The sequence below is a fragment of the Chiloscyllium punctatum genome, chromosome 14 (genome assembly GCF_047496795.1).
Source record: "Chiloscyllium punctatum isolate Juve2018m chromosome 14, sChiPun1.3, whole genome shotgun sequence".
NCBI lineage: Eukaryota > Metazoa > Chordata > Chondrichthyes > Orectolobiformes > Hemiscylliidae > Chiloscyllium > Chiloscyllium punctatum.
Genome location: NC_092752.1, coordinates 495216 through 511676, shown reverse-complemented (window position 1 = coordinate 511676; position 16461 = coordinate 495216). Strand labels below are relative to the sequence as shown.

Here is a 16461-nt window from a genome sequence, read left to right as displayed (position 1 = left end):
GATCCATGAGGTACACCTCTAGTTGCTGATTGCCAGCCAGAAAAGTACTCATTTATCCCCACTCTTTGCTTCATGTCAGTCAACCAATCCTCTATCCACGCTAATACTCTACCCCTAACACCATGCATCCTTATCTTATGCAGCAGCCTCTTGTGAGGCACCTTGTTGAAGGGCCTTTGGAAATCTAGTTACACCATATCCACTGGGCCCCCATTATCCACCTTGCTTGAAACGTCTACACAGAATTCCAAAAGATTTGTGAAACATGACCTGCCCTTCATGAACCCATGTTGCATCTGTATAATGAGACAATTTCTTTCGAGATGCCTTGCTATTTCTTCCTTGATAATCGACTCAAGCATCTTCCCCACTACAGAGGTTAAGCTCACTGCTCTATAATTCCCCATCTTTTGTCTACTTCCCTTTTTAAACAGTGGCTTCACATTTGCTATTTTCCAATCTGCTGGGACTGCCACAGAATTGAGCGAATTTTAGAAAATTACCGCCAGTGCACCTGCCATTTCTCTTGCCATCTCTTTTAGCATCCTGGGATGCATTCTATCAGACCCAGGAGACTTATCTATCCTAAGCTCCATTAGCTTACCCAACACTCGCTCTTCTGTAATAATAATTGTTTACTGTCCTTACCTACCTTTGTCTCTTTGTCACTTAGTGGCACCAAATAAAACACTCAACTTCTGTCAACTAACCTGACCTGTGTACCAAAAAAAACTGCAGCCCCATGTCCTATGGATGCATACCTGATCAATCTCTGTTTCTACAACTCCTCTACATTTAATTCCATTCTCTTGCTGAGATATTTGTATCATCAATAGTCACAGGTGAGGTGCCGAAAGACTGGAGGTTGGCTTATGTGGTGCCACTGTTTAAGAAAGTGGTAAGGACAAGCCAGGAAACCATAGACCAGTGAGCCTGATGTAAGTGGTGGGTAAGTTGTTGGAGGGAATCCTGAGGGACAGAACGTACATGTATTTGAAAAGGCAAGGACTGATTTGAGATAGTCAACATGCGCGGGAAATCATGTCTCCAAACTTGATTGAGTTTTTCGAAGAAGTAACAAAGGATTGAAGAGGGCAGATTGGTAGATGTGATCAATATGGACTTCAGTGAGGCGTTCGACAAGGTTCCCCATGGGAGATGGATTAGTAAGGTTAGATCTCTCAGAATACAGGGAGAACTCGCCATTTGGATACAGAACTGGCTCAAAGGTAGAAGACAGAGGGTGGTGGTGGAGGGTTGTTTTTCAGACTGGAGGCCTGTGATCAGTGGAGTGCCACAAGGATCGGTGCTGGGTCCTCTACTTTTTGTCATTTACATAAATGATTTGGATGTGAGCATAAGAAGCATAGTTAGTAAGTTTGCAGATGACACCCAAATTGGAAGCGTAGTGGACAGCGAAGAGGGTTACCTTAGATTACAACAGGATCTTGATCAGATGGGCCAATAGGCCGAGAAGTGACAGATGGAGTTTAATTCAGATAAATGCGAGGTGCTGCATTTTGGGAAAGCAAATCTTAGCAGGACTTATACACTTAATGGTAAGGTCCTAGGGAGTGTTGCTGAACAAAGAGACCTTGGAGTGCAGGTTCATAGCTCCTTGAAAGTGGAGTCGCAGGTAGATAGGATAGTGAAGGCAGCGTTTGGTATGCTTTCCTTTATTGGTCAGAGTATTGAGTACAGGAGTTGGGATGTCATGCTGCAGCTTTACAGGACATTGGTTAGACCACTGTTGGAATATGGCATGCAATTCTGGTCTCCTTCCTATCGGAAAGATGTTGTGAAACTTGAAAGGGTTCAGAAAAGATTTACAAGGATGTTGCCAGGGTTGGAGGATTTGAGCTATGGGAAGAGGCTGAACAGGCTGGGGCTGTTTTCCCTGGAGTATCGGATACCGAGGGGTGACCTTATAGAGGTTTACAAAATTATGAGGGGCATGGATAGGATAGATAGAGTCTTTTCCCTGGGGTGGGGGAGTCCAGAACTAGAGGGCATAGGTTTAGGGTGAGAGGAGAAAGATATAAAAGGGGCCTCAGGGCCAACATTTTCACGCAGAGGGTGGTACGTGTATGGAATGAGCTGCCAGAGGGAGTGGTGGAGGCTGGTACAATTGCAACATTTAAAAGGCATTTGGATGAGTATATGAATAGGAAGGGTTTGGAGGGATATGGGCCGGGTGCTGGCAGGTGGACTAGATTGGGTTGGGATATCTGGTTGGCATGGACAGGTTAGACCGAAGCATCTGTTTTCGTGCTGTACATCTCTATGAATCTATGAATCATTCCCAAGCAACATTGTGCAGCTGTTTTTTTAAAAGATGTTAAACTAATACAACATTGTCCATTACTCAGAACTGAGGCAATTCTGTAAAAACAATGACTGCAGATGCTGGAAACCAGATTCTGGATTAGTGGTGCTGGAAGAGCACAGCAGTTCAGGCAGCATCCAAGGAGCAGCGAAAATCAACGTTTCGGGCAAAAGCCCTTCACCAGGAATAAAGGCAGAGAGCCCGAAGCATGGAGAGATAAGCTAGAGGAGGGTGGGGGTGGGGAGAAAGTAGCATAGAGAACAATAGGTGAGTGGAGGAGGAGATGAAGGTGATAGGTCAGGAAGGACAAGTCCGGACAAGTCATGGGGACAGTGCTGAGCTGGAAGTTTGGAACTAGGGTGAGGTGGGGGAAGGGGAAATGAGGAAACTGTTGAAGTCCACATTGATGCCCTGGGGTTGAAGTGTTTCGAGGCAGAAGATGAGGCGTTCTTCCTCCAGGGGTCCGGTGGTGAGGGAGCGGTGGTGAAGGAGGCCCAGGACCTCCATGTCCTCGACAGAGTGGGAGGGGGACTTGAAATGTTGGGCCACGGGGCGGTGTGGTTGATTGGTGCGGGTGTCCCGGAGATGTTCCCTAAAGCGCTCTGCTAGGAGGTGCCCAGTCTCCCCAATCTGCACAATCGCAGTTTAAAGTAATTCACTAGGCCTTCAACATTGTGGATGTTCCATAGATGCAATTAGTGATTGTCAATGCAAGTTTATTCTCATCGCTATTTCTTAACGTGAATATCAACTTGATTGTCCAATTAAACCAGTTAAACACATCAACATAACAACCAGTCAAGCAAACAAGTGAAAACTTGATTATTTTCTCTTTGTGATGTTTCCTTATTTACCATTGATCTCTATGTGTCTTTGAAGGAGTGTCAGGCACTCATCCCGTGCCATCTGAGGAGGAAGACCCATAAGCAGCAGATTCACTTGTTCCATTGAGTTTTGCTTCTTTTTGATATAAAACCGTGTTTGATTCATTTGTCGAACTGAAATCTATATTGCACAAAGACAGGAGACAATATATGACCATTCAACATGTGCAGTGTTGGAAATAACATGAAAGCAAAAATCAAAGACACTACGAAGAACCCAAGTGAATGTTTGCCTGAATTAAGCTCACACGAAACAAGAACTACCTTTATGACAAATCTGGGATACCTAGGTAGGGAAGATGATTCATTCATCTTTTCATTATGACATGTTGACACCTCACAGTAGTAGCATTTTGGAAACCACGCCTTACTATTCCCAGAGTTATCACAAAAATTATTCAGTTTATCAAAGTATGGATAATCCTCAACCTGTCAGACAGACCCAGGGTAACAGAATACACAGACCAGGTTTTTGTACTTAACAGGAATTTTTTAAAAAATTCATTTGTAGGATGACAGTGTCACTGGCTGACCAGCATTTGTTGCCTGTCCCTAGTTGCCTTTGAAAGTTGGTGGTGAGCTGCCTTCTTCAATCTCTACAGTCCACCTGTGTAGGTTGACCCACAATGCTAGTAGGGAGGGAATTCCAGGATTTTGACCCAACGACAGTGAAGGAATGGCAATATACTTCCCAGGCAGGATGATGAATGGTTTGGAGGGGAGCTTGAAGGTAATGGTGTTCCCATTCACCTGCTATCCTAGTCCTTCTGGATGAAGGTAGTCATGGGTTTGGAAGATCCAAGGATCTTTGCTCAATTTCTGCAGTGCATCTTGATTGTACACACTGCTGCTACCAAGCAACATTGGTGGAGGGAATGGATGCTTGTGGATATGGTGCCAAGTCAGCTGTTTTGTCCTGGATACTGTCAAGCTTCTTGAGTGTTGTTGGAGTTGCACCCATCCAGGCAAGTGGGGAGTATTCCATCACACTCCTGACTTATAAGTGGTGGACAGGCTTTGGGGGTCAGGAGGTGAGTTACTCACCACAGTATTCCTAGCCTCTGATCTGCTCTTGTAGCTACTAAATTTATACAGCTAGTCCAGTTGAGTTTCTTCAGTAGTAACCTCTCAGATGTTGATAGTGGGGAATTCAGTGATGATAATGCCATTGAATGTCAAGGGGGTGTGGTTAGATTATCTATTATTGGTGATGGTCATAGTCTGGCATTTGTGTGACATGTTACTTGCCACTTGTCAGCCCAAGTCTAGATATTGTTCAGATCTTGTTGTATTTGAACATGGACTGTTTCAGTATCTAAGTCGTCATGAATGGTGTTGAACATTGTGCCATCAATGGCAAACATCTCCAATTCTGACCTTATGATGGCGGGAAGGTCATTGATGAAGCAACTGAAGATGGTTGGGCCAAGGACATTACTCTGATGAACACCTGCAGAGATGCCCTGAAGGTGAGATGAGTGACCTCCAACACCCACAACCATCTTCCTATGCACCAGGTATGACTAACCACTGGAGAGTTTGCTCCCTGATTCCCATTGATTCCAGTTTTGCCAGGGCTCCTTGATGCCACACTCAGTCGAACGCAGCCTTGATATCATGGGCTGTCACTCTCATCTCACGTTTGGAATTTAAACATATGTCCATGTTTGAACCATGGCTTTAATGAGGTCAGGAGCTGAGTCGCCCTGGAGCATCCCAAACTTGGCATCACTGAGCAGGTGCTGCTTGATAGCACTGTTAATGACACCTTTCATCACTTTACTGATGATTGAGAATATACTGACGCAGTAGTAATTGGCTGGGTTGGATTTATTCTGTTTTTTTGTGTATGAATATATCTGGGCAATTTTCCACATTGTCAGGTCGATACCGGCATTCTAACTGTACTGGAACAGCTTGGCTAGGATAACAGCAAATTCTGGAGCACAAGTCTTCACTACTATTGCTGGAATGCTGTCAGGCCCCATAGTCTTTGAAGCATTCAGCGTCTCCAACAGTTTCTTGATATCATGTGGTATGAATCAAATTGGCTGAAGACTGGTATCTTTAATGCTGGGGACCAGTGGAAGAGGCCAAGATGAGGATAATTTACTCAGCACTTCTGGCTGAAGATTATTGTGAAATTTTCAGCCTTATCTTTTGCACTGATGTGTTGGGCTCTGCCATCATCAAGGATGGGGATATTTGTGGAGCCTTCTCCTCCTCCTCCAGTGAATTGTTTAATCGTCCATCACCATTCAATTGGATGTGGCAGGACTGCAGGGCTTAGATCTGATCTGCGAGTTGTGGGATCGCTTAGCTCTATCACTTGCTACTTATGCTGTTTGGCGTGCTGTTTGGTGGCTTCACCAGGTTGACACCCCACATCTTCAGGTATGCCCGATGCTGCTCCTGGCATGCCCTCCTGCACTCTCCATTTAATCAGACTTGATGGTAAAGATTGAGTGGGGGATATGCTGGGCCATGCGATTACAAAGTGTGCTAGAGTGCAATTCTGCTGCTATTGCTAGATCTGTTCAAAGTCTGTCCCATTTACCATGATGATCGTGCCACACAACACAAGATGGGACTTTATTTTCACTGTGTGGTTGTCCCTCTTACTGACACTGTCATACACAGACGCATCTACAGCTGGCAGGTTGATAATGATGAGGTTAAGTATGTTTTTCCCTCTTGTTTGTTCCCTCACTTCATGTTGCAGACCCAGTCTAGCAGTTATGCCCTTTAGGACCTGACCAGTTTGATCAGTTATGCTGCTACTGAGCCACTCTTGGTCGTGGATGCTGAAATCCTCCACTCAGAGTACATTCTGAGGAGTACTGATTCATCAGCCAAGACAGCACAATCATAGTAATCAGCAGGTTTCCTTTTTAATGTTGAATCGGAAGCTATGAGGCATCACGAGACCCAGAGTCAATGTTGAGGACTCTCAGGGCAACTCAACCCTGACTGTGTACCACTGTGTTGCCCCCTCTGCTGGGTGTTTCCTGCCATGGGACAGAATATATCCAGAGATGGTGATGATGGTGTCTAGGACATTGCCTGCAAGGTATGATTCCGTGAGTATGACAACGTCAGGCTGTTGCTTGACTAGTCTGTGAGACAGCTTTCCCAATTTTAGCCCTGCAGGGTTGACAGATGTTTCTGCTTGTCTTTTCTATGTCAGATGATACACCCAGTTTGATTTCTTTGAGACTTTGTAGCGACTGATACAAATGAATGGCATGCTCGGCCATTTCAGAGGGCAATTGAGAGTCAGCCATATTGTTGTGGGTCTGGAGTCACATACAGATGTCATTAGCGAACCAGATGGGTTGTTCCAACAATCGACAATCTTTCATGGTCATCAGTAAATTCTTAATTCCAGATATTTTTTATTGAATTCAAATCCCACCATCTGCCATGGCAGGATTTGAATCTGAGTCCCCAAATCATCAACTAAGTTTCTGGATTAATAGTCTAGCGATAATACCACTAGGCCATTGCCTCCCCCTATTAGAAGTAAGTAGATTCTAACTACAGGTAAGCTAAGAACTGTCGACATAAACTCTATTGGTTAAATCTGTAACCACCATCTAAACATTTTCCCCTGCCCCACCTCAGTAAAACATGTATACAGACAGGCAAAAAAAGAACAATTGATGTTATGGGTGGAGGGGATAAAAAAAACTGAGGAAGCAATTCAATTCACTGAAATGACCTTCAGCTCGCCAGGATTTTCTGATCTTTTGTCTCTTTTCTCCAGGTTAGTTTCATTCCTTTGCAAATGACACAAGTGATTGGTGCAATAACTGCAAAGGCTTCTGGTTAATGATTAAAGAAACAGTTTACAGCAGCTGGTAGGAACAAATAAACTAGTTTTCCTCAGATTTTGGGTATTTTACTGGAAAAAAAGACATCTGTCCTTCTGTCAGTATTGTATACACCCACAATCTGCTCAACTACCCAGCAGCAAATCAGATAGTTATTGTCAAGCTGATGGTCTTTATCATCTACAACTGGTTACAAATCCAAAACCAATCAGTAACTTGTTGCCAAATGAAACTCACTCGGGCTATAGCCCCTTGTGGCAACCCATCTGCAAAGAGCCTCCTCTACCACTTGAAAAAAGCAGTTGTAGAAACAGGACTTTAAAAAACCAGTTATTGAAACTCATTTTAAGTGCAGCAATTCTCTCCCTAAACTTTGGCTTTAAGGCACGGTGGCACAGTGGTTAGCACTGCTGCCTCACAGCGCTAGAGACCCGGGTTCAATTCCCGCCTCAGGAGACTGACTGTGTGGAGTTTTCACATTCTCCCCGTGTCTGCGTGGGTTTCCTCCGGGTGCTCCGGTTTCCTCCCACAATCCAAAAATGTGCAGGTTAGGTGAACTGGTCATGCTAAATTGCCCGTAGTGTTAGGTGAAGGGGTAAATGTAGGGGAATAGATCTGGGTGGGTTGCGCTTCGACGGGTCGGTGTGGACTTGTTGGGCCGAAGGGCCTGTTTCCACACTCAGTAATCTAATCTAATCTAATAAAATAATCCTTTTCTGATTTCAGTTCACAATGAAAAACACAGAAAAATAAAAAATACAGTCTTTTCAAAGCAATCCTCCAGAAGAAAAATCTTTAGCAAATGTTACCATCCAGCTAAGGTTTTTAACTGTGCAACTCAGATCCCAGAGTGAAACCTGGTTTGACGGACCATACTTTGTTTTAATTTGGTTTTAATGAAGTGTTTACTTGCTGAAACATAAGCATGCAATGCTGAGTTCTTGTTTTAACAATAAAACAGAAGTCTACTAACAAAAGGAATGAAGATAAAATAGAATAAATCAAATTACCTACTCTAACCCAAATTCGAAGATTTTTCAGTACAGTTGGTTCTGCCATAACATGTGTTTCTTCAGCCAAATTGGCTTGAATGTGATGAAGAATTTAGAACGTTATGTGTAGAATATGAATTTTATTTACCTGTATTAGCTATAATGCGTTTCCTGCCCTATTAGTTTAAATGGCACAGCTATTGCACAAAGAGAACAAAGAAAATTTACAGCCCAGGAACAAGCCCGAGCCGATCCAAATCTACTGTCTAAACCTGTCGCCCAATTCCTAAGCACCTGTATCCCTCTGACTCCCATGCACTCATGCATCTGACCAGATGCATCTTAAATGAATCTACCGATGCAATGATCGCATGTTATATCAGAAACAACTATACACAGTAAAAGCATAATCACATTAAATCCAAAACACTCGTTTAAAAATTAAAAAGAAAAAAGTTAACAGTTTTCATGTAGGACACAAAACACATTTGTGTCATACCCAAATTCACCTTAAGTGGTAACCATTAATCACTTATGACTAGTTTACTGAGTGGAACTACAGATAGCCTCTTCCTGGAGCTATTAGACATGAGCTTAAATGTACTTAACTTTTAGTAACTCGTTCAGAATTTTATCAATACACTTTCAGTCTGGGATTAACACTAACTCTTTAATCCAAAGTAATCTAATTGCACTATAACCTTCCCTGATCTATCCAGCCATTGTCATGTAAGGACTTTATTGGATAACCCAAAACTTGAAGTAAAACAAAAAAACTCCCTCTCTAAGCTGGTGTTTTTCTCAAGGTTAAAAACAAACACAGTCTCCAGAAATCTCTAATTAATTTTGATTTGGAGGAGCCGGTGTTGGTCTGGGGTGTACAAAGTTAAAAATCAAACAACACCAGGGGTTATAGTCCAATAAGTTTATTTGGAAGTATTAGCTTTTGGAGCACTGCTCCTTCACCAGGTGATACTCCAAAAGCTAATGCTTCCAAATAAACCTGTTGGACTATAACCTGGTGTTACAATCCTAAAGGTAGGCCTCAAAAATGATTCTTAAAGAAATCACCAGGGCTACAGAACTATTTGAATTGAATTGAATTGAATTTATTGTCGCGTGTACCAAGACACAGCGAAAAGCTTTGTCTTGTGAGCAATACAGGCAGATCACGTATTAACAACTTAAGTTAATTATTAACTTCAGAGTCACAAAAAACCCAAAGTTACCAGATCTCTCAGTTTATATCACACAAATCACAGACTTAGAGATAATAAGGACCGCAGATGCTGGAAATCAAGTGTCAATAAAATGTGAGAGCAAGAAGATTGAAGTTTTGGGTCAGGTCCTGATCCAAAACATCAACTTTTCTGCTCCTCTGATGCGGTCTGACCTGCTTGCCTTCCCAGCTCCATATTTTATCGACTTGATTTGCAGAGCTGGAATGCAAAACCGCCAACAAATAACTACCTACTGTAAAGCCAGCCCAATTTAAATTGGTAGAAAGAGAACTGGATGAGGTATACAGCAAACTGATTGCCAAATTGTGATAGCACTTGCCACTCAAATTCCACAAGCAGCTGACTAAATTACTGAATGTAAATGCATAAGTAGCATGAGAACAGACAAATCATACCACTTCATCCTAACAATCAGCTGCTAACATAGGGCTGGCAGTAAACAATTGGCATTATAAAGAGTGTAAGCGTCCTATAGCATGGAGATGGACCCTTGAGCCCAAACAGATTCACCCTGACCAAAATGTCCCTCCACACTAACCCCATTTCCCTGCACTTGGCCCATACCCTTCTCACCTTTTCTATCAAATGCCTTTTAAACATTGCTAATGTACTCACCTCAACCACATCTGCTGGCAACTCATTTCATATGCATAACACCCTTTGTGTAAAAAAGGTTGCCCCGCAGGTTCCCATTTACTCTTTCCCCTCTAACCTTAAACTGATGCCCTCCAGTCCTTGATACCTCAACCCTGGTAAAAAGACTGAGTACATTCACCCTACCATGCCTCTCATGATCTTATACACACCTATAAGGTCTCCCCCTCAGTGTCCTCCGCTGTAAAGAAAAAGACCCTATCTTGTCCAACCTCTCTCCACTGAGACCACTGAGGTTATAAGTTTGCTCGCTGAGCTGAAAGATTTGTTCTCAGATGTTTCGTCACCATGCTAGATAACATCATCATTGAGCCTCTGTTGAAGCACTGGTGTTCTGTGCCACTTTCTACATGTGTCTTGGTCTGGTGTGGAGGGTGTTATCACTTCCAGTTCTTTTTCTGCGAGGTTGGTAAATGGGGTCCAAATCAACATTTGTTGATGGAGTTTCAGTTTGAATACCAGGCCTCTAGGAATTCCCGTGCATGTCTTTGTTTAGCTTGCCCTAGGATGGATATATTGTCCCAGTCAAACTGGTGTTCCTCATTGTCTGTGTATAGGATAATAGTGATAGTTGGTCATGTCTTTTGGTAGCTAGTTGGTGCTCGTGTATCCTGGTGGCTGATTTCCTGCCAGCCTGTGCGATGTAATGTTTGTTGCAGTCTTTGCAGGGTATTTTGTATATATCACCAGGGTACCTGAGCACCAACTAGCCACCAAAAGACACAACCAACTATCAATAATACCCTTACACACAGATGATGAGGGACACCAGTTCGACTGGGACAATACATCCATCCCATGACAGGCTAAACAAAGACATGTACGGAATTCGTGGAAGCCTGGCATTCAAACTGGAATTCCATCAACAAACACATCAAATGGGATCCCATTTACCAACCTCTCAGAAAAAAAAACGGAAGTAATATCACCCACCATAACAGGCCAAGACACACAAATAGAAAATGGGACAGAACACCAGCGCTTTAATGGATGCTCACTGCTGATGTTACCCAGCAACAAACTTACAACCTGAGCTACAAATCTTCACAAAAATCTCAGACCACTGAGTCCAGGCAACATCCTTGTAAATTTCTTCTGCACTCCTTCCAGTTTAATAACATCCTTCCGATAACAAGGTGACTAAAACTGAACACAGTATCCCAAGTGCAGCCTCACCAAAGTCCTATAGAACTGTAACATAACTTCTCAACTTCTGTAATCAAAGCCCTGACTGATGAAGGCCAGTGTGCCAAAAGACTTCTTTACTGCCCTATCTATCTGTGACTCTACTTTCAGAGAAATGTGAACCTGAACTTCAAGATCCCTCTGTTCTACTACACACCTTAAGGCCCTACCATTCATCATAAAACTCCTACCTTGATTTGACTTTCGAAAATGCAAGACCTCACATTTATCTGTATTAAATACCATTTGCCTTTACTTGGCCCACTTCCCCAGCTGATCACGATTCTGCTGCAATTTCTGATAACCTTCCTCAGTGTCCATAATACCATCTATTTTAGTGTCATCAGCAAACTTACTAATCATGCCTTGTACATTCTCATCTAAATCATTGATAGAGATAACAAATAGTAATGAATCCAGGACCAATCCCTAAGGCACTCCAGTAGTCACAGGCCTCCAGCCCAACAAGCATCCTTCCATGATGACACTCTGCTTCCCAGCAAAAAGCCAATTTTGAATCCAATTTACCAGCTCACCCTGGATGCCATGCAATCTAAACTTCCAGAGCAACCTACCATGTGGAACCTTATCAAAGGCTTTACTGACATCCATATAGACTACTCGCTGAGCTGGTAGATTTGTTCTCAGATGTTTCGTCATCATGCTAGGTAACATCATCAGTGAACCTCCAGTGAAGTTATTGATGATGAAATGTCTTAGAACAAATCTCCAATCTCAGTGAGCAAATTTACAACCTAATCCACAACGTTAGCTACAAACCTTCAAAATTTCAAACCATATATACATCTACTGTCCTGCCCTCGTCAATCTTCCTGGTCACTTCAAAGAACTCTAACAAATTTATGAAGCATGATTTCCCACTCACAAAGCCATATTGACTACTCCTAATCAAACCCTAATTTCTATATGCATGCATATCTTATCTCCCAGAATCTTCTCAAGTAACTTATCCACCATAGATATTAAGCTTACTGGTCTATAGTTCCCAAGCTTTCCTTTGCAGCCTTCCTGAATAATGGCACAACATTTGCTATCCTCCAGTCTTCCGGGACCTCATCCATGGCGAACAATGATGCAAAAAATATCAGCCAGAGATCCTGGAATTTCTTCTCTAGCCTCTTGCAGTATTTTTGAATGTATCTGGTCAGGACCAGGAGATTTATCCCCCTTCATACATTCTAATGCATCCAACACCTCCTCTACTGTGATATGGACTGTTCCCAAGATATCATCACTAACTTTCCCAAGTTCCTAAGTCTCCAAAGTAAACACAGAGGAGAAATATTTATTGCGAACCTTGCTCATCTCCTGCAATTCTACACATATAAATCTATTTTGGTCCTTGAGGGGCCCTAACCTCTGTCTAGTATTTTTTTTCCTTTAATATACTTAAAGAACCACTTTGGATTCACCCTAATCTTCTCAGCCAAGGCTATTTTGTGCCTCCTTTTCACCCTCCTGATTTCCTTCTTCAGTAAGTTCCTTTATTCCCTGTATAACTCCAGGAATTCCCTTGATCCCAGCTGCCTGTACCTGAGCCATGCCTCATTTTTTCAGTTCAAAGCCTCAATAGCTCTTGTCATCCAGTGCTCCCTATTCCAGTCAACCTTGTCCTCACCTTCACAGGAACACAGGAACTCTAGCTATCTCACGTTTAAAGGCCTCCCACTTGCCAGAGGTCCCTTTGCCTGCAAACAAACTATTCCAATCAAACTCCTGTCTAATTCCATCAAAATTCTCCCTGCCCCAATTTAGAACTTGAACCTGTGGTCCAGTTTTAATAGAACTATGGTCACTGGTCCCAAAATGCTCCCCCACCATCACCTCCATCATCTGCCCTGCCCTATTTCCCAAGAGTAGGTCTAGTTTAGCCCCGTCCCAAGTGGGACCCTCTATACGTTGCTTGAGTAAACTTGACTGAACGCACTTACAAATTCCACTCTGTCTAAGCACTTAACGATCTGGCTATGTTAGGAAAATTAAAAGCCACTGCTAATGATAACCCTATTGCTTTTGCAAGTCTCCCCATTCTCCCTGCATATTTATTCTTCTAATTCTCAATGACTACTTGGGAGCCTACAGTACAACCTCAATAACATCACCATCCCATTCTTATTTCTTAGCTCCACCCACAAAGCCTTCCTGGATGACCCTTCAGTTATTTCGTCTCCGATTACTGCTGCGACACTCACCTTAATCAAAAATGCAACTCCCCTCCTTCCACCACCTCAGTTCTGCCTAAAGCACCTGTACCCTGGCATGTTAAGCTGCCAGTCATGTCCCTCCCTTAGCCATGTTTCTGTAATGGTTAGAATATCCTTGTACCACATACCTATCCACGCCCTGAGTTCATAGGCATTGCTTGCTAGCCCTCTTGCGTCGAAATAAATGCAACTTAATCCAATAGGCATTCCTTGCTCCCTGTCGCGTTCCAGACTGACCTGTCTCTTCAGCTTACTACTTATGATTACTGTATCTCCTTCTAGCCTCGCACTTGTCTCCTGCTGTTTACTATCCCAGCCCCCAGCCAATCTAGTTTAAACCCTCCCTTGTAGTGCTAGCAAACCTGGCCACCAAGATATTGGTCCCCCTCCAGTTCAGGTGCAACCCATTCCTCCTGCTAGACCATTAATCCAGAGACCTAGGTAACCCAGGTTCAAATCCCTCCATAGCAGATGGTGGAATTTGAATACAATAATCATCTTTCAATTATATTCATTTGTAGAAATAACAGCTTAATAATGATCATGAAACATTGCCAATTGTCAGAAAAAAGTTATTGGGTTTACTAACGTCGTTTAGGGAAGAGAAATCTGCTATCTTTACTTGGGCTGGCCTACAAATGAGTTTGGACCCACAGCAATGTAGTGACTCTTAATTGTCCTCTGGGCAACTAGGGATGGGCAAGAAGTTGTGCTCCAGTCATTGATGCCCACATCCCATGAATGAATTAAAAACTAGAGCTAATCAGAAAAGTTTAGAAAACAAGTGAAATAAAGATTTTCAAATTCTCAGGTTGTTGGAATCATTAATAATTTGAATGAGTGTGCTTCTTGCAACCCAAACAGATTATCAGGTTGACATGTTTAAATATTTTTATATAAAACAATTTGATTTTAAGATAAAGACCAGGAATTAAGGTCAAAATAGAGGACTGGAGACAATCAAATTTCAAGAAAAAGGAACATTTTTGTTCAACAGGAATTAATTAAGTTAAAGATCAAATGAATTACATTATATTTTGGTAAGAGCTATGTTCCTGGATCTCTGTATGATCTGTTGTTGTAGAATTGTAACAGAGCTTAAAGAGTTACCTTATGAGAATGCATTGCATAAACCTGTCATCTTGCATTGTCTGGCCTTTAGAAGGTTATGAGGTGATTTAACTAAGGTTAAGTGAGAAAGGAAACCTATGAAGCAAACAAGGATAAATTATCTATTCTGCTATGGAGGTGGAATCTAGAACAATGGCCAGAACCTTATAATTAGAAATAAAGATAGATGGACCAGCGTAATAAAAACAAAGTATTGGAATTACTCAGCAGGTCTGACTACATATGTGGACAAAAAACACTAGCATTAACATTTCAGGTTCATGTCCTTCCATCAAAACAGTAAAAGCTAGAAATCCATCTTATAATCTTTGGAATTTTCTAACACAGATAGCTAAGAATTCTCAATTGTGGATATATTCCAGATATATATAACAGGTATTTGGATACTAAGGGTTTCTGGACATGGAAGCAGTGCAGGAGAGCAGAACTGAGATATAATGCAGTTCATGTATCTGATGAAAATTTAAAGAACTGTGGATGCTGTAAATCAGAATCAAAAAATAGAAATTGTGGAAAAGCTCAGCAGGTCTGGCAGTTTCTGTGGAAAGAAATCAGAGTTAATGCTTTGGGTTGAGTGACCCTTCCTCAGAATCTCATGCTTCTTATATTCAAGGCATATTGAGGAAAGGTGCAAGAATGATATTGTTTACTTGATAAATAGCTCAATATAAACCACTTGACATGAGTGAAAAATTGCTTGGACACAAACTGTACAAAAATATACAATGCACAAAATGTAAAAATTCTCACCTTTCGAATATTTTGAAGTCTACCAAGCATCAGTTCCAGTTGAGAAAGCACTACACACTGCACTAAAAAGGAGCATGAAAGAAAAAAAGTATATTAATAAATGTAGATTTATTTCCTACAGTGAACAGTCACCAAACTGGCAAAAGTCAACATGCTGAACATGTCTCATTCCTATTCACACCAGTTCACTGGTAGGTTTTCTGTTGTTTTAACAGAAGCAAATTGAAAGTAGAAAATTTCACCAAAGTTATCTGCTAATCCATTTCCCAAGACTGATTTAAGGCACTGAGACAGGCCATTCCACTCAACTGTTCCATACTAGTGTTTATTCCACTCGAGCACCCCTATAGCCAACAATATATTCTTTGATTCCTTGGCTGTCACGTTTCCGACTGTGAAAGTATTCACTCTTTGACATGCCTTGTAGTCATGAACGACCATGCCCTGTGGTCATGAACGAGGTCGTATAAATGCAAGGGTTTCTTCCTTCACGTTTATCCAGTTTTTCTTTAAATTCATCTCTGCAATATTGCATAGAACAATACAGTGCAGAACAGGCTCTTTGGCCCTCGATGTTGCACAGACCTATGAACTAATCTAAGCCCATCCCCCTACACTATCCCATCAACATCCATTTGCTTATCCAAGGATTGTTTAAATCTCCTTCGTGTGGCTGAGTTAACTACATTGGCAGGCAGTGCATTCCACACCTTTACCATTTTGACAGAGCGGCGAGGAGAGAAGGTGAGGTAAAGCAAGGGCTGCTGGGAAGGCAAGAGCTTAATTTATATTTGGGCAGTGGCTAAACCCGAGATACTACACGTGTAGTAACTCCCTCACTCCCTCTTCTAACCGGAAGAAAAATACTCTAAGGTAAGGCATTCTTTTTCCTTTATCTTTCTTTTTCATATATTTAAGTGCATTGTTTGGTTTTAGTTAGTTGATATAAAACTAAGCTTACAATGGCAGGGGACCTCAGATCCATGGCATGTGCCTCTTGCTTGATGTGGGAGCTTAGGAACGTGTCTGATGTTCCTGTCTCTTAACTTGCAAGAAGTGTGTCCAGCTGCAGCTCTTGTTTGACCATATGACGGTTCTGGAGCTGCGGATGGACTCACTGTGGAGCACGTTTAGTGAACTGGTCACACCGCAGGTTAGAATTGCTGAGGGAGACAGTGAATGGGTGACCAAAAGGCAGAAAAAGAGTAGGAAGGCAGTGCAGGTGTCCCCTGCATTCATC

The 16461-nt window shown here is 42.2% G+C and overlaps 1 protein-coding gene across 1 annotated transcript in view; it reads right to left on the bottom strand.

Moving 5' to 3' along the window:
- Nucleotides 1-16461, bottom strand: part of LOC140485524 (diacylglycerol kinase theta) — a 176182-nt gene that overhangs the window by 62751 nt on the left and 96970 nt on the right. Inside the window, 2 exon segments of the mRNA XM_072583703.1 lie at nucleotides 3181-3331; nucleotides 15222-15283. Coding sequence (XP_072439804.1) covers nucleotides 3181-3331; nucleotides 15222-15283 — 213 coding nt within the window.